Below are 19,681 nucleotides of genomic sequence, written 5' to 3'. Positions count from 1 at the left end.
TATGTTGGGACCATATCTGTCTAATATGTGTTTTGTACATTCCATTTATAACTGGCTCATATCTGTCTACAAATGCATAAATATAAGGTAAATTTATTTCAACCTGAATAATTTATGATGCAGATGAAACTACCAATGATCAAATAGCACAATAAATACTTAAATATGTATATATATATTCAAAACAAAACTGGCTTTAACGAATTTTGAGAAATCTATAAAACACAAACTTTTCTGTAATCTCTGAAAATATGCCAGATGAATTTTTATTTTTATTTTTATTTTCTTTTCCAAAAAAATGCCAGATGAATTGATCAAACTTTGGCTTAAATCCAAAAATATAATTGAGAAAAATGGAGATAACTATGCAATGATGCAAGTAGTGTATAATGCCTGAGGTGGGTGTTGACCAAGGGAAGGGCATGGGCATGGATTACACAATTTTCTCTGCTTCACAAAAGCATAAAAACTCTTGCCCCCTCTCTTACACAAACAAAACATAAAAAATAGTTACTTTGGTTTAACAACTTCTGGAATTTTATTATAAATCAATTTTTGATGCATTGTGAGAAAATAACATAATTCATGTAAATAGGTTCTCACAAAATGTTCAATTTGAGAGTTTCCTTCAAGCATTTGCTGTATATATGAATATCAAGAAAACTCTTAATGCATCTTCCACTTGTACAAAAAATCAATCTCAATCAATGTATAGATATATAGAGAGAGATTGACTACTGACATAGTTTTTTAGAAGGGTGGTAGCTTTTCTGGATATCTAACCCCCATCCATTTCCTCGCATATGCAGCCCAATGCAGCCAACCTTTCAGCTCGATCAGTTTTATTTGTAATTCATAGAGACTCTTCTTAGGTGGTGGCTTTGCCTCATCTTGTATCAACTCATTCAAGACCTATTAAGCAAAAGAACTTTCATCAATCTGAATTGGTTTCAAATACTATTACTAGATTAGATTGTCCCCACATAAGCATTAATGTCATTGATGCATAATGATTTTCAGAATTTCCTTAACTGGAAATAAATTTGCTGATACATATATTTAAAATCAATCTTACTAGATCAATTGGGAGGATACCACTAATTTGGGCACGGGCATGGAACGGAATTGTTGACCTTGGTTTGAGCATATATCTTGAGTATTTAATCATAGACATGATAGTTGAAGCATTCACTAATTTTGATATCTTTCCAATAATATGTTGTTATTGAACTATTTTAATGCACCTATCAGAATACCCCTCCAATGGTAATAAACTTTGTAGTACAGAGGGGTATTCTGGTTATTTTTCAGAACGTAAGGCTATTCTGGTAACATTAGAAGGATCTATTTTACTGTTTCCCCCAATTATTTGATATGGTGTTCCATGTTTTCCAAGTAGTTTCTGACCTTAATAGCAGTGCCTATACGCCCGGATCTCTTCTCGTATATTACGTTCAACAAGCTGTATTTTGTCGATGTTATGTCCACCCATTTCCGAAGCTCATTGTATGTATCGTCAAACTTCCCAGTTTGGCCATTATCACTTGTTTCATTTGATGGAACCTTTTCTTCTTTGGAAACGGATTCACCAGCTTTAGCATCAGGTGGATCTACACTCTCATTGACCTCTTCCGTCTTGTTGTCGCCTTCTTCTACAAGCTCTATATCAACCTGAAATTATTATTATTTTTAAACATGCGTGATGGTTTGTCAAGGCATTCATGTGTGATGTACGATAGAATTGCTATTTAAAACATTCGTGGATAAAAATTCAAACATAAAAAAGGAGTTTTCCCAAAAGCTTGTAAACCATCTCTTAAGATGAACTTTGAACACCCATATAAATGTAGTAATAATGAGTATCTGTATCTAGCAACTCCCATGTAAGTTGCATTATCGCATGAAATTGCCTGGTGCCCCAAGGCTTCCACTTCTTCAAGAATGAATGGGGGGACAACCTCTCTTTCCATTCTTCAAGAAAAAGGAGTGCTCAATAGGAAGGAATAGCCCAGATGCTTTTCAAGATATTCCCTTGGCTCTGCTGCTGTTTTGATGTACCCGCATAATACTATACTGCATCTTAATGCCATCTACCACCTTGATGGTCTTTGGTAGCACTATGGTTCTATTGTCGTAAGGTTCTTGAACAGGGACTCAGGATGAACCAGCGGATGACCCAATGACATCAATGACTCTTAAAAAGGAACCATCCTATATCTAATTATGACTAATCCATCATCTATTTACTCACACTATACATGCCTAGCCATGAGTTTATATCACACACAAACATGTTTCAAAACAGTCCCTAAGCCACATGAGATGACTTTATGGAGAGCTACGCCTTTCAAAAGGGTCAAAAACCTTCCACAATGCAAATTAACAGTTAAAACCCTAAACACTGGTCCAAAATATTGAAAAATGTTTAGCTCAAGAAGTTACCAACGATTCATCCTCTAGTTCAGCTATCGCTAAGCCTTTTTTGTAAAGAGCATCAACCAATGCATCACGTTGTTTTTCCATCTCTTGCTGTAGTTGCTGAAAAGTCAGCAGAGTGAAATGTGAGTTGAAAAAAAGCAAAAAGTTAACACGTAAAATGAATTACTTCCAAAATACAGCACAACGCAAATCTAACCATGGCCTCTGGTTCATCGGATGCAGAATTCACCCCATAAAACTTTGCTAACGCTTCTTTGTCTACAACATTGATGATGTCATCTGCAGCCTGAATCACCTACATTGGAGTATGACGAAAGGGTCATCAATCTTGAAGAACGTGTGTATACAAGAACCAGAATTTTTTCCTGGCAAATACCTCATTGATGCCATTCTTTCCATCTTCTTTCTTCTGAGTTGCTGATACTTTTGACAATATCTCATGGAGTAACTTTAACTCATTAGGATATTCTACCTGTAAACCCAGAAGCAAACTAGAGTTTTCTTCTTGAATATCCAGCAGATGCAGTATAACATAACCAAGGAATACCTTGAGAGTTGATGCTAATTCATTCCATACTTTCCGCTCCTCTAGTGTCCCTCGTGGAAGACTTGATAGGACTTTTAGTTTTGCATCTCTAATCTAAGCATGAAAATCATGTGGGCATATGAGATCATTGCTATAAACAATTTTAGATATAAGTGAAGGGCTATCTAATGCATTGTTCAGAAACAATACAAGTAGATGCAACAATCATCTCATCTACAGCTCACCTGTTCATTACAGATTTTCTCGCAAGATTTCTTTACTGATGCATCTTTCTCTTTTGGTTTGTCTTCATTCTGTAGTTTCCACTTTTGCATTAAGCATCCTTCTTACAACTTGAATTTCAACTAACTTAGTCTAAGGGACTAAAAAACCACATTGAACTATACATAAGTAACAAGGAATAAATATTACCTTCACTGGTGGTGGAACTACACACACAATTTGATAAGAAGCTGGACAACCTTCATTGTTCTTTGTCCCCTTGCCATTGCCTGATGAAATTTTTCCATATATTATCTTCCCAATAAGCACACTGCCCAGAGGCACATCCTGTAAAATATACATACATATATAATATATTTAAGGCGTGATGTTAAATATAATAATAGTTTTATGCAATTTAATAAAATCCATATTAGGGAGTCATGCTAATTTGGAATACCTTTGGTAGTTTATCCTCTGGCGGAGATGCAATATGGAGCACTTGAGTTTCACTGTTCAATAAGTACAAACAACTTAAAATTGCTGCATCTAACCACATATAAACGAAGGTAAATAACTTCTTTAACATAATTTATAAATATTGTTTCATTGTGAGAATCACAATTTCTCACATGCTTCATATTTATATTTGTATTTATTCCATAATGGTCTCATGTAAGTTGTACACTTTAACTACGTATATAGATGCAAGCTACTTTCAGCAAATCATATGAATATCACATAATTATCCACCTGAGGAATGAGGTAACAATGGCCACAAGAAGGTTATCTTCACTATATATGATCGTAAACCATGAGTAATGGAAAATAAAACAAGACATTACCATTACATGTAGCTAGAGAACTACAAGAACAAAACCAAACAAACATACCCACACATTAAAGTTGTTGATTTGAAGTTAAAACCACCTGTTATTCCCCCATCAATACGTGAAAATAAAGGCAACTGAATCCAGTTCTGAAGAAAAACATCTTCACGCATTAGTTGTGATGAGCAGTGGATGTCTTGAAAAATAATAAAATTTAGATCTGTGCTATATTAGTTGAATTTCGCAAAATCATATATCAAATCCATCTTTAGAATTAAAATTCTGCCAAGCTAACGTCGTCAATAGACCTAGTAATAGATTCCCTGGAAAATGACCAATCTCCACTTTAGCTTTCAATTGCAACTTCTCCTTGATAGGGAGTGTAAATTTTATCAATATTGTAAAGATCATCCTTCTTGGTTCAAACTTGGCTCATAACTCGCAATTGGAAATTCATGATTTGCATCTGTCTACTCTTTCTTCGTGGGCATTCCATTGCCTAGAATCACAATGAAAGTGACCAAATACAGCCGAAGCATTTTGAATGTTTTTCTTCAAGATAAAAATAGCAGAAAGTTGCTTACCTTCTCCTCTAAGCTTTTATCAATGAAAATCACACTCTTTTTTAATTTCTCCAGATATGTCATATTGTCGTGCCTGTATTTCAGATATATTAATACCTCAGTTCTAGAGCCATAATTAATAATTAAGTTAAATGACACCAACCTCAAATGCAAACGCAAAGTGTAATCTCCTTTAGGAAGCTTGATTCCTTTGGGATATACATCACCCATCGAATGAACCCTCTGTAAATTCATATGAAAAATCTTTAAGTATACCTCGTTCAATTTATTCCAAAGACAATCTAGGTTGAGAGTAAAATGTTATTTCCTATTCTACATTAACAACCCATTTGAATAAGGGCTTGAATTTGATAGGTTTAAATCTTAGTGCTTGTTTTCTAAATAAACTAAAAGATATTGTTATGGACAATTTTATAAAAGTATTGACACAATAAAGACTTTATAACCTTATTAACATCTGATATCATATAAAATTGGCACTCAAACTCATTATCATAAATCCGTCTATTGAGAATGGGGAACCTTGGAGTGACTTTACAAGCCTCTGAGAGATTGAATTTATACCTGTATGCAGTTAATCATATAAATGCATTCTGTCAGTTTGTGAATCTCATTCAAGTAATAACAAAATAGAATCCACACTTCCTACGTCAATATTAACGACAAGATTTGGTGTCCATTGGGCAGCTTATCTCGGTCTGATGGCAAAGGTTGAAGCTTACTCTCAATGGGTCTGTAAGGAATCCTGACCTGAAAGCAAAATCAATTAACAGTTCCATAAAAAATCAATGTCTGTCTGCACATGCAAATAATTACAAGATAATCCTACAGACATTTATTAGATAATTACTTGATTTCCCCACATTTGTAAAGTAAATGAGATATATTCCTGTGGAACTGATTCATTGACAATTTATTGTGAATTGGAAGGATATTTCGTAATAAAGTTAACTATAATTTAACATAAATGCATGTATATCCCATTATTATACTACAAAGGAGTTGAGCAACCTTATGCTAGAAGCCATCATTTCATGAAATAGTGTATATATTGATTTCAGAGAAAAACATTCTTTCATACAAAATCAATGTGGCTTTTATAAAATATATAAATAATATCACAGACATTATGCTTTAACTCATCAAATCTTCTTAAGAGAAAAAAAATGAGCATAAATGTTTTTTACCTTGTGCAATGTGGCTTTTGGAGACAGAATTTCAACACCTAGAAGAGAACTGATGTCAACTCTTGTAACTATATCACTACCATTTAAACATATTTCAGTTTTGCTTGGCACAAGTCCATGAAACATAATCTGGTTGATGTAGATAAAACCAGAAACAAATTAGGCATTTGCAAACACATTCAAATGGAAATTTCTCACGTCACCATACTAAATATGGCAATTTCTACAAACCTCTACATCAGCAATGGCAGGAGTTTGACTTCCATGTCCACTAGACCAGAATTGGGCAATGGTAAGTTCCATTGTCACTCCTCCCTGAACTTCAAAATTCAGGTTCTTAACAGATGGCCCAGAAAGGAGGAATATCCTATCTAATACACCAGGTCGCTTTTGTGGAAAAAGCTATAAAAAAACAAAGAGGCAGGGGGGTGAGTATGGAACAAAAAAGCTACCTGTGTCTCAAAAAATAAACTTAGAATTAACTTCTTCCATGGATCCAGCAAATGGAATCAGATTTTATTAGCATTATGCTGGACCATGTGAAGCTCAGATTTTTTGAAAGCAAGCAAGGCTTATTTCATACCTGAACTACATTAAGATAAAATCGGCGTGGAGTATCGAAGCCAGAGACTTTCATTGCAGCTTCTGCCCAGGTCGCCCCAGCAGGCACCACGATAAATCTCCGTTCGATATGCCCTGTTTTGTAGAGTCCTCAAAATCTCATTATTCTATAAAATGCTCTCCAGGACAAGAAAGCAGGTATAGAGATTTACCAGGAATGAAGGTTAACCCAGAAAATTTAATAATTGGAGGTTTGTTTGTTAGTTCAAATGGCTTAAGGACGGTGATAGGGATTCGAAATACTGGTCCTCTCCAAGGGGCATCACAATCAATTCCATATACTTCCGAGTAATGGAGACCAGGAGTCAACTGTGTAGGATCTACAAGTACACTTTATTCACAAATGAATTAGTTCAAGGAAAAAGATAGGAAACTTCTTTCCAGCAAGCAAAAGACAAACTTTCAGAGAATTCAGTATGGACATGTGAAGTTATGCTACTACCAACAGATTTCTATCTCTGATCAACATATCAACCAAAAAATCTTGTGGGCTAAATTGCTACGAACCTTCATGGCTAACATCTAGCATCTTACTACTATTTCCCTTTTAAGTTTAATTAATTAATTTGCAGCTGCTTATCTGTTATCCTGTTACTGTCACAATGATTCTATTCTTCCCCTATACCACAATCCTTCATTAGATGTATTCCCATGTCAACAATGATTTGTAGTTCTCCTTACACTCAATAGAAAACTATTATGTACAGGTCATAATGACCTTATAATACAGATTCCTTTGGATTGAGAGTCCCCATCAAATAATAATGAATAAATAAATCTCAAATTCCAGTAAGTTCAAGAGTGAAGAGAATATATACTTGAAAGAGCGCCCATTGTGTGTCAGCAAAACATATTCAGGGCATTTTAACCAACTTGGATCGCGACTTTCAAGCTGTATCTTCTCCTCAAAAGGGATGATAATATTTATCTTGTCTGTATCTTCATGAAACTTTGGCTTGACTTGCACCAACCACTATTTCACCAACATACATAACATTACTCAGTAAACACCAAGAAACAACATGCCATGCATCAACTTATGAAACGAATGAAACTATATATTACTGTCAATAAACCATGGCCTCGTGAGCTATTAGACAAGAGTACACAGACATAATAAAGAGATTTTTGCAAATTGCAAACTAGGAGAGGTATCCAACTCTAGAGTGAGCAATAAGGTATGCTCGCAATCTATGAGAGAGACACAAATTTTTAAAAATGAATTGAGAAATCCTGGCTAGTATCAGGCATCATAATTTTATGCTAGATATCAATGTAACTAACAGAAATAGGAAGTTATAATATTATTATCGCATGACAGAGATAATAATCTCTTCTGATTATTGAAAAGGAGAGGAAACCAACTAAATAGAAAACCCTGAAATAGGTAAATTCGAATATGACGATAAACCAAAAATGAAACAAACTTCATTATGCATATCAAGCTCAAAAGCAGTGGAAGAAAGCATATTTCCTTCATGAATCTGAAGAAAATCATAAGTTGTTTCCTGGAAGCGTGTTTCTATGTATCAGTCTTTTTTATCATTTTTTGGTTTGCATTTCTAGCCATTTCATGCAAATTAATTGTGATTCTGATTTTTGGAAAGTATTTATGTTTACCTTGTTTCTTATTGGTATTTTAAAACTAAGGTAAACAACAATTTACTTTCTACGAAGCAAATGCGTTTCAAAACAAAAATCGCCATCGTCACATCTGTGATAGGGAACAATAGTGCAACTACAAATAATTTGTGAGATTAGTAAGTATTTTTTTAAGCACCACACAGAGGTACTAGCCAGCCGTCACTTTCACTCAAATTGTCTTCGATAAATATGATGATGACCATGGTTGTAAATGAAGCTCCTTACATTGACACATTTCAGTTTGCAGTTCGACTATGACCTTGTCTTCTCTATGTATGTTATTCATCAGGCATTGGACATTTTGTGTAAATTGAGCAATGTTTCCAGAACTTTGGTGTGTATTTCTCATACTTGCAAAATCCAACTTGTACATAATAGTTACAATTTTTAGCATCTCCACATGATGCATATTTCTACCATCAATGAAGTATTAATTTGTTAACAAGTCCTGATAAATGCATTATCTGTTTCATAGAAAGATGCTAATATGTTGGAGAAAGCGTTGAAGAAACAAACCCAAGAAAAAAGGATTTGGACTCTTCACATCCAAGCATGTAACAACTACACCAACCAACTTGTACAACAGTTGTACTCATAAATACTTTGTATACGCAACAAAGGTATTAGAAAATGTAGATAAGATTAATGTGACATGAGGTATAACTCTCTCAGTCTTACTAAACAAAGGTTGATAGGTTGCAACATGCTAGATTATTCTTGTATGATATGTAAAGCTCTTGTGCATCACATTTTATGATAGATGAATAGCCACATCCTTTAGCTCTAAATCATGCCTATTATTTAACAGCAGCACATCATTGTGGGAAACATGAAAACGTTCTTAACTTTTCCAGCAAGTATATTGCATCTCTACTCAAATAAGCAGTGGAAAAACTCTCACCTCACTAGATTGACTGCATTCAGAAGGTTCTCGAAGATAAATTCCTCGTACCGATTTATCTGCTGTATAAAGTTGGATGGATTATTAGAGGAATTATAGGTGCAACAAAACCAGAAGGATAAGACATAAAAACATAACACAAAAAGGAAACCTAAGTCAGAAAAGGCTTAATGATTCGAAAACGATAACTTATTTGAGTTGGCTCTCCAGCTTACGAAAGGTTACCTGAATTCCCATTTCGAGAAACCTGAACTTGATACCAAACAGGAGGCCTCCCCTTGTACTTCTGTAGATATTCATAGGCCCTGATACATATAAACGAAGAAGACAGTGAAATGTACATATATATATACATATTAGCATCTTTTATGTGGCCAAAATTGCCTATGAACTGAATAATAAATAACATCTTACGATGAGAAAAACAGGATATGATAAAGCAAGTCAGGTAATGTTTCCTTTAGACAAAAAATTTATACATGATCAAGGGTGCTGTCTCACATATGCATATTCCAATGGCTGAAAGAAATATATATTAAACTCTCTTAAGAGGCCAAAATGATTTATAAGACTAAACAAGAGATTTCATCTTAAAATGTTATCTTGTATTTGAGAACAAGCACAAAAAAATAAACGTAATTAAGGAAAGAAAGTAAATAGAAATAAAATAAGATATGACTAAAGAATCTCGTCATCTATACATGTAAGATTCTGACAAGAGACGGTGATTGGTACTCTGCCAACATCTATAAGTCTCAGCATCTCTCCACCATATTAACAAGGTGCAGACCTACCTATCTATTTAAATTCTTCTGGATATTAAATCTTACACTCTAAAAATCCATATATCATATGTATTTCACCCGTTACTGAACATAACTATTCTTAAACTGTCTATGCATGTTTCGCATGCATGCATGCCTGTGTGTGTCATTGGCATGCTCATAGAGTCAATCATTCCTCCAACATCCAATTCAACTCTTTCTACATGGTGTACATTGACAATCACTAGTAGATCTTATAGCTTTTAATCTAAAGCATTTTTCAGCAGAACCAGCCATGATATAATTTTCTCCTACTTGTAGTAGTTTGCTGTTTTCTGCTTCTGTTTCCTGTCTATTTGGGCCTTTTATATCCCAGCAGTATTGCAGTCTATTTGTACACATTGTGGACTAGCATATATACAAATAACATGATATACATGATTGCTTATGAATGAACCATTAGAGTTTATAAATAAAGGGATAGGCACCTGTCAACCTGTAGGAGACCAAAACCAGTTGTTAAGACATCTTCAGGAGCATTCCCTATAGATGCAGCAGTATTTTCCAAGGCCTTGCGTACTACCCATGGACTGATTGGTTGCCCTTCAGCCTATAAAAGGTAAATGAGGATTTCCATGAAACATGTTTCATGCATAAGCATTTTCCATAGATGTCAATGCTTAGTTATAGGTCCCAAAGGTAGTATCCACCTTTAGGGCACTCAGTATAAGTGCGATGCCACCACAGGCACATGGAGAAGACATGGATGTTCCATTCATCAGCATGCGGCGTTGCAGGGTCCATTGAGGTACGGGTGCAATAGCTGCACCAGGAGCACTCAGGCACACCCCAATATCTCCATCTGCTGTTGGGCCTCTGCTTGACCTGAAACTAGCTATGATTAAGAAGATATACTCGTGTGATCACCATATAAGACAACGCCAGGTTGTTGATGATGCAATAACATGTTGTATACATGTAATATATCTATTAATTTCGTAAAGATGAACTTGATGAACTTGCTCTTTGATTTATCATTTACCAGGTGTATTGGAGGCCCTCAAGAGGTGGCTCAACTATTGAATGGGCTGAAATAGCCATACTAGGTGACACATATGCTCCAATGCCTATGATGCTTGAAGAGGTTCCTCCGGGTGCACCTACTGTATTCAGTGAAGGACCTGCATTACCAGCACTGCTTACAAAGATGACACCATGCTTGTTAACCACCTGCAATAGAATGGCAAAAACATTCATGCAATTACTACCACTGGGATCATCAACTAATTAAACCAAAATTCTTTGCAGAAATTACATGCATTGCTAGATTTAGCTCTGTCTCAATCATATCTGCATCCATTGATATAATAAACTGATGGCAATCGTATCCATGGGGCAAGAGGTTTCAGGAGTTCTTTTCATTTTGCTAAAACAAACATAATTATTTACACTTGTCTATAGGATACCCCTCTGAAAGTATGTGGGGAGAATGATGCTGTCATACAACTATTGTTTTTTGCCAAAGATTAATTACATGGGTTCATCCACTCTGAGTTTCAGTCATGTAAGCCCGAGTTCAACCCGAATATTTACTTGAGCAAATGTCGGAAGTGATGATGCCTGTCACAGTGGTATGATGTGTTTAAACTCTGGATTTAATGATCATTTTCAATGTGGACATTAATATAAGGGTATGAACACAAATAATGATGAAATGTATAAATTCTTGGTATAGCGGCTAGATCATGCTAGATAAACTGCTATTTGTGCAAGAGAATTGGGTTGAAGGAGAAAAATTTCTCACAAAGAGTACTAACCTCTTCCATGGATCTCCTTCTAGATCATAAAAATTAGGAATTTTCTCCATTGTTGGGTAATCAGAAATTAGGTTTTATGCTCTGTGATTATTTTCCAGCTGATATTTTGGTTTCTGATTTGCTGCTATAATATCAAAAGTCTGAGTTTCTGGTCTGCTTTTCTCTGATGAGTAATTAGTTGTTTGCATTAATAGTTCTGAAATGGATACAGATCATCAAATAGAGGCTAGCTCATGCTAGAAAAACTGCTATAAGGAAGAGTTTTGGCTTGAATAAGAAAATGTCTCACAAAGAGAGCGCTAACCTCTTCCTGATTCTCCTTCTCGATCAAACAAATTAGGATTTTAGACCACTATTGGCTACTCAGATAGGGTTTATGATGTGAAATTCCTTTTTAGCAGAAATTATGGTTTTTGCTGATTTGCTGATTTGCTGTTTTTACATCAGAATTTTGGGTTTCTGGACTGCATTTTGCTGATCCGTGATTAGGGCTGATCTGCTATATTTACATTTCAGACATCAGGGTATTGAAATAAGGAATTTGAGAAGCAAGTTTAAGATCTGCTCGCTGCTTGATTTGTAAATGTACAAGACTATATGGTGGCTTCCTGAAAATCTCCTAAAAACCTGCATTATTTTCATAGTAGAATTTTCAACAGCACATGTCGGTTGGGATTCTCCTTTGGTTTCCTGTTTCTTGAGACTTATCTTTCGCTTGCCAAAACACTATTCTTTTTCTAAACCTTTAATTTTGGTTGGAAGGATAAAGAAACAGGGTGACACCTATTCTTTTTCTAAACCTTTAATTTTGGTTGGAAGGATAAAGAAACAGGGTGACACCAAGTTTTGGGGTCAACTGGTTTACTGTGTCAAATGTTCTGCACTCTTAATCTCTTCTCAAGCATAATGTCAGTTATTGTTAGTTGGATGACAGCTAGTCATGGATGGTTTGAGATACGAATCCTGCATCAAAGAAGTTGAGACAGGTTTTAAATGGAGAGAACTAGGTAAAAGCAGGAAGGTTATATGCACAGAATGCATATGTTTATGGCAAAGAGGGAGATTGGCACATTTTCTTATATGTTCTCATAGTTCTGACAGTGGGAAACAGGGGAAATAACCATGCTCACACTAAGCTTTGCACACCTTTTCACACACATTAACATCACATTAATTCTTCATATCCCTATTTGGTATATGTTGCATTGATTGTTCTACAGGTACTACATCTTATAGATTAGGTTTGTATACTTCACACTACTACAGTACCCTTCCTACTTAGCATCCCATAAAAAGCAGTCCCACAATTGCAGGATGTATGATTCTTACTTCATTTGCAAGCTCCACAAACCGCCCATAATCAGGTGAAGAAGTTGGTTCTCCATAGCTCATGTTGATTAAATGGCATTTATTCTGTATTCCACAGTGAAACACATGCTCAGGAAGTTAAAAGTGGAAACAAACATTATATGCAAATGCATGTCTTCCCAAGATTTGATGGTAAGTTAGAAAAGTTCATCACCTCAACAACAGAGATTAGGCCTCGGATCAGGCCAGTCCCTGTCTCCATGGAGCCTAATCGTGAATCCCCTATTTTGCATGATATCAATTGGGCACCCGGAGCAACTCCACACAGTAAAGGTTCCTGTTTTGCAGTTTCCCAATGAAAATAAACTATTAACGATTACAACAAAAGAATCAGTGGAATTTGCCATGTATGAGAATAAAGACCTCTGGATGATAAGCAGCTGTAATCCCAGCTACATGTGTTCCATGAGGAGAGCTATCAGTGACAATGCTCAGAATATTTCCATTCTCATAAATATTCGTCACAAATGAGCATGCATCAATATTGCTGAATACCCCGTACTTCCTTTCAATCCTGTAAAGAAATCAGGTTCTCGTTGTCAGTGGACTATATCTCAGTTGAACTGAAGAATTTAATCATTTTCCAGTGTTCTAAATAAAAAAACAACCTTGATTCTTGAAACTTGAAAACCACCTTGCTATATTCTTGAATATATATCAAGAGATGCATACCAACATGCATACATACATACATATACACATACATATACACATACGTACATACACACACACACATGCATGCATGCATACACATACACACAAATAAAATGTTCTCAACGTGAGCAAATGTGAGAAATGTTGTGAGCCAAGCAAATGAAATACCAATCCAAAAACCTTCTAATAAGAAGAAGATAACATACTTACCTGTAATTAGTTAAAGGAATGAAATCAGCCAACTTTCCACGCCCACAATCATCCATCTCTTGTGTATCAAGAGCTACTCTCCAGGCATCACCATCATTCCAAACAACTGCATCAATTATGGGCCCCTTGTCATCATAATTCTGCAATGCATCAGAATAGATGTATTATCTACATAATTCACAGCAAGAACTGGCTCACTACATTATCACAGTTAGTGTTTAATTATAGATAGCAGATGACAGTTTGGTTTATACCTCTGATAACTTCTGGAGGAGATCAAGCTGATTCTGCAAATCCTCGCGTTCCTTCTTCAAAGTGCTATCTGTAGGTTTTGGATTGTGCTGCAAATCAAATTATGCACACAGCTATTTATAAGTTATATAACATATTATGTGCATGTAGGTATTTAAGAAATTTGAATCATGCCTCCAGGAAGACACAATACAGAAGAACAATGAAGCGCAATAGAAGACTTAAGCAAACAGCTAAACACAAAATAAGATAATGATATAAGGATGCCAGAAAAGCCACGAGCATAAAGAACAACCCACGAGGTTACAGCATCAAGAATCTTTTAATCAATTTAAAAATTAGACATTTCAGTCCTCTACAAGTTCTTTTTATTGGTTGATCTGGTTTACAAAATTAATAATGTAAGAAACTATACACTTCAAATCTTTTATGCCTGTTTACCTGGTCAAATGTTGACAATCGTCTCAGTGCTTCTGTAACAGCGTCCATATGTTTCTCATCCCATTTCTTCTTTCGCTCTTGCTGTGGAATGAAAATATAAATAAAAAATTTAACAAATTTTAGTTTTCTTCCAATTTCCTTCTTAACAATCTGATTGTACACATTTTATTAGATCTGGAACAAACCAATGCCATTAAAAACAGCCAGTTACAGGCCTAGCAGATCAAGCTCAACAAGCTATGAACCAAAATGTTTCTCACCACATTCAGATGCATGCTTAATTTGATTTATGAAGCTTTACATCATTAAAAACTTTCTTTAGATTGTCCATTGAGACCAAAATCTAGAAAACACAAGTCACAATAGTTTTTCTCTTTGATTCAGAAACATATATACCTTTACATTTCAAACATAAGGACGTTAGGAAGTTTTCCATTTTCATTTGTAACGGTTGCTAAAGGTAAATGCTAAAGGTAATTTAGGATTCCCAAACTTCTACAATCATCTCCTATTCAGAGGATGTTGACTGAATGGTGACAATAGTGTAGATCTGGGGCTGTGGGTACCAAACACCTTGCATAGAATGTCTCACAAGTCTTCATCACAGTTCATGATTTTCCATTTTTTGTTAAATCTGTCTTGAAATTATGGTTGTGGAAATACAACTAGGTAAAAGATTCCATTTTGAGTTGATAAGAAGAAGCCTTCATGCTGGGGCAAAAAGAAAACATTATCAAAGTGCCATCCATAGACATAGAGATGCATTTTCCTATAGTATAGGAGGGAGGAGCCCTTTGAGTTATTCCGATAGCACATTCGACTGACGATGCAAAACTATTATTTTGCAGGTGTTAAGTCTCCAAAGAGGTAACTGTAAATTTTGCAGCTAACGAGAACAATCAATACTGAAATACATCTCAAATTTGATTGCATTACTCATGCACAACCACACGAATTAATATAGCAGAGATGAGATTGTCACCTTTAAACGAGACACGAGTGTCTCAGTGAACAGTTCATAAGCTAGCTTATATCCAATATGCCATTCCCCTGTAGGATTTTTCCATGTGGGATTTAATTGTAAACGAGCACCTACAATACAATGAAATCTCTCACAATGAGCATCAACACCAACAAAAAATACCATGATGCCTATATAATGTACCTACAAGCAGTTATGATTACTAATATCATAGCTGAAGCTCACAATAAGAGTATTATGTTTTAGCAAACTACAAACAGAATAATTTGAAGCATATTAAAATAATAAGAAGGAGACTAGCATGTGCAATAACTTTTTCAATACCTGAGGCACCTTTGATGTATCCATCATCATCTGCTTTCACTACAGTAGAAGTATCAACATCCCCACTACCTGTGCTGTAAATTAACAGAAGATATACATACATATAATTAACCCTATTTTAAATGATATATAGATCAGATTTGAACTAATAGCAATCTAGGAACATACCAGTCCAAAATATCTACGAATTTTGGTTTACCATCCGATGTTATTTGTAGCCCAGCTGCAGCTGGATCTACTCCAGAGTCTGATATAGAAATAAATAAATAAAAGAATAAGAAGAATTTCATAAACAAAGAAAAAGGGGAATGCAATAAGAAAGCACTTTCCAAAACAAATTTCAGCTTCATGTCAACACTACATTGCTAGTGGCACCTTAGTGGAATCAACGCAACTAGCGACATATGCCTCAGCTCTTGGAGAGAAATATTGGGCCGAAGTGGCATTTGCTTCAAAGTGAGTTGCAGTTTCTGCCAACAAGTGCCCTATCATTGTGTTGGTTAACAGTTTAGATACCATAATGATGAAGCTGAGCTATGATTCCTGAATCCCACACTCTGATACGCAGTTTCTTGTAAGAAAACCAGGAAAAGTAGATGTTGATTTGCCACCTTACCATAGACCTACTAAGCATGTCCAGAGCAAGAAACACAGTTCTAGATGTACCTAGGTACTCCAGCTATAATGAGCCTATTAGCTAGTGTCATTTGCACCGCATAGGTTGGCCACCTAGTTGACACCTTGCCATTCTCACCACCTAGATCACCCACATATTGGCCACCTGGGTTTTTGGAATAGAAAAGGAGGAAATATAGGAATATCCTACATCATAGCCTCTGTATTGAGTGATACAATCTATCTTACACACAGGGTTGGAGTCTTACATCCTTCTTATTCAGCACTTTGCCTAACAATTGTCACTAGCATCCACCTAAGGGAATTCAAAAAAATATCAAATTATTTTATTTTTTTGCTGACTGGAAATGTGCAATATGACCCCGCAACACTAGAAATGGCCGGAAATGATTAATCAATTTTACCAATGACAAAAAGTTGATATTTTTCATGGAAGCTATGCTCATCCCTGAAACCTAAACCCATCGTAGTAATCTGCCATAAATACCAGTTTCATTATAACGAGAATTTTACTATAGGGCACATGGAATTTTACTGAGACTTGACCCCAGGACCTCTTGTACTTAGTCAAGCATCTCCATTGCTTGGATAGGAACATTGTCCCATCATCAAACCCATACTTGTACGTGTTATGACCATGATCAGTACAATTTCTATCATAGACATGGTAAACTTTCAAATAACTGTGCCTCCACAATTCAGGAATATATGCATACCCCCACTTCTTGGATAGGAACATTGTCCTCTATTTGTACGCCATATGTCCATGGTCCTTGCAATTTCCATCATCTTAAATATGGTATCCGTTTGAAGCACTGGGCCTTATACATTCAGGGATGTACACAATCCAAATATAGTGATCTATTGAAGCCCCATATGGTCACATTCATGCATATACATATATGCAAATAGACAACTCTCTGTTGATATATCTATAGAAGCACATTTGATTCCACACAATTTGCATTGATCTATCAAATCACATTATTTCCATACCATACATTCATGCATGTACATATTTGCAAATAGATAGCTTTCTGTTGATATATAAAGAAGCACATTTGACGGCACAGGCTTGCATTGATCTATCAAATCACATTACTTCCATACCACACATTCACGTCTATGCATATGGACACGTACAAACAGAGAGAAAGAGATAGATCATACCAAAAATAGCAATGAGTATGCCTCTTCCATCATACTCGGGATGGGCAGCTAGGAATCGCTCCACTCCTATCTCTTTCTTTGGCATGACTCCAGAAAGAAATGCATGCGCGCCAATGCTTCTATTATCACTGTCACTTATATTGATGTTGCTATTGTCGAGGGTGAGATCTCCTTCATTGGAGACAGAAGAAGAAGAAGGACCTCCCATTACTACCGAGAAGTTTCCTCTTATTCCTTCCCCTGTTCTTGTTCTCCCTCCACCTGTTCTTGAACTTGCTTCCCCTGTTCTGCCAAGCACAGACCTGAACCTGTGTTTGCTCAAGTTGAAAGTGGAGGAGGTTTGGTGGTAATGGTGATGGAGGGACCTTAAGCAAGGCCAGGTTAATGTTGGATTCATTTAGAAATGGCCTTAAAGAGTGATAATGGCTCGGTCTCCTCCCCCAAACACACACACACACACACAATGCACAATGTTGGGGGACAATATAACAACATCTCTTCCTATTTCTCTGGCCACTTCTAGCCACACCCATCCGATCTGATCCGACCGACACCGATAAGGTTTGAAACCCTTGATGCGAGACACTCTCATGAACACGTTTATCGGCTTTGTTCTTGCTCGTGTTGCCGACCCCCTCTTCGTAGCCCCTCTGTGGATACTGTTTTGGCCCTTGTGTGTATATATAATAAGTATATCAGTGGAGTGAATGTCTCTTTCTAACCAAATCGTGGACTTTTTTTATGTGTATTGTTGGTATACCCTTTGTGGTTATAGTTTGGCCTCTCTAAGAGAGATGCCATAGTAGCTTCCCGTCAAAAGCATCTCATATATGTATGTATATATGGATGACATCCATCGAGGACACTAGTACATAAGATCAACTTATTGCCGTTATTTTTGGTGCATACTGATTCATTCTCTTGAAAAGTAGATGTACATTCACCTCGAGACAAAATGCACTCGTTATGCTTTGTATATCGTTTTCTTTATCTATCATTGGCTATTATGTGCTCATCCCTGACCTGTTGAACCCTACAAGGAATGAGCTAATTAGTTTATCACAAGAGATATTTGTCTCATAATATTTAGCCTTTTGTCATAAAAGATGAACAAGGTAATGAAATTCGAGAACAACAATACTCTTGTATGCTCCATGTATTCACTACCTCATGCCATTGCCAATAATTTGTTAATAAACATTGTTTTGCATTGAAATCAATCCATCACTTGCTATACAATGGAACAATTTTTCGAAGGAGTATTCGCTCACTTGATGTCCAAGATACCCCCCTTTGCATAAAAAATTAAACCTCTTTACATGACAAAGGATGTCACACTACATTAGTATACCTTTGCAAGAAGTCAACATATATATTGGCTACCATTGATCTATAATATGTCACATGCTGATCATACGTTTATTTTTCCAAAATTTACCCCAACCTTCTCAATACAATAAGCTACCAAAGTTGTCGAAGGTTGGTCACCCTGAATCATATCGAAAAGAAATAGAACTCTTTGTCCAAAATTATATTTTTACTTCACACATCTCAAAGGAAATCAGACTAAAAACATGCTTCCCGTGGTACCCATGCAAAGGCCTACATTTCGCTTCCTCAACTAGAAGAGCTAGAAGACGACTAACACTTCGTTTATATTTCTATGCGCATATCATATCATTTCCATCGATTACATTGATCAATGTATTGTTGTTGTAAAATGGTCCAATTCTTTATCTCGTCACATCCTTCCAAGCATCAAAACACTTTTCATGGTTAGCAAATGAACTCGGGATGTCGAAGTTAGAGCTATGGACATAGGAGGTGTCACACGAAAGAATAAGCTGCTTGCTGAAACATTGCATATACGTATTCCTAAAGTGCAATATCAACTAAACAAGGAACTTGGATGGCAGTCTATGGTCATGAAGAACCTACATTTTCCATGAAGAAAAAGGAGGAAGGAGGACAAGATTTCAGTATTTATCCAAAACAGAGTAAGAAACAGAGTATGGATTTATCCAAAACAGAGTAAGAAAACGTAGACACTCTCCAAAACAGAGTATGTATGTATGTGTGTTGTGTGTTAAATGAATGACTCGCGGAGAA

The 19,681-nt window shown here is 35.9% G+C and overlaps 1 protein-coding gene across 2 annotated transcripts; it reads right to left on the bottom strand.

Moving 5' to 3' along the window:
• Nucleotides 1-495: 495 nt before the first annotated feature.
• Nucleotides 496-17,986, bottom strand: TPP2 (tripeptidyl peptidase ii). Of its 2 annotated transcripts, none has more exons than XM_087336992.1 (34): nucleotides 17,573-17,986; nucleotides 15,935-16,013; nucleotides 15,767-15,840; nucleotides 15,443-15,552; nucleotides 14,461-14,541; nucleotides 14,022-14,108; nucleotides 13,768-13,907; nucleotides 13,267-13,417; nucleotides 13,058-13,180; nucleotides 12,865-12,948; nucleotides 10,761-10,948; nucleotides 10,429-10,603; nucleotides 10,207-10,328; nucleotides 9,180-9,259; nucleotides 8,955-9,016; nucleotides 7,228-7,382; nucleotides 6,562-6,740; nucleotides 6,372-6,484; nucleotides 6,020-6,190; nucleotides 5,789-5,917; nucleotides 5,251-5,351; nucleotides 5,048-5,165; nucleotides 4,744-4,823; nucleotides 4,602-4,674; nucleotides 4,081-4,166; nucleotides 3,648-3,699; nucleotides 3,398-3,535; nucleotides 3,211-3,279; nucleotides 2,987-3,079; nucleotides 2,816-2,911; nucleotides 2,636-2,734; nucleotides 2,443-2,538; nucleotides 1,408-1,671; nucleotides 496-912 (listed from the first exon to the last, which is right to left on the bottom strand). In XM_087336992.1, exons 1-34 carry the CDS (start codon nucleotides 17,967-17,969, stop codon nucleotides 751-753), a joined length of 4,227 nt encoding a protein of 1,408 aa, XP_087193118.1. In that variant the 5' UTR covers nucleotides 17,970-17,986; the 3' UTR covers nucleotides 496-750. The 2 variants fall into 2 exon arrangements, with proteins under 2 accessions (XP_087193118.1, XP_087193121.1); XM_087336995.1 differs by having other exon boundaries at nucleotides 8,955-9,013.
• Nucleotides 17,987-19,681: the final 1,695 nt, after the last annotated feature.

The sequence above is a fragment of the Azolla caroliniana genome, unplaced genomic scaffold (genome assembly GCF_043228905.1).
Source record: "Azolla caroliniana isolate FFs.n. ecotype wild unplaced genomic scaffold, voAzoCaro1.0.p SCAF_1, whole genome shotgun sequence".
NCBI lineage: Eukaryota > Viridiplantae > Streptophyta > Polypodiopsida > Salviniales > Salviniaceae > Azolla > Azolla caroliniana.
This window is presented reverse-complemented; position numbering and strand designations above follow the sequence as displayed.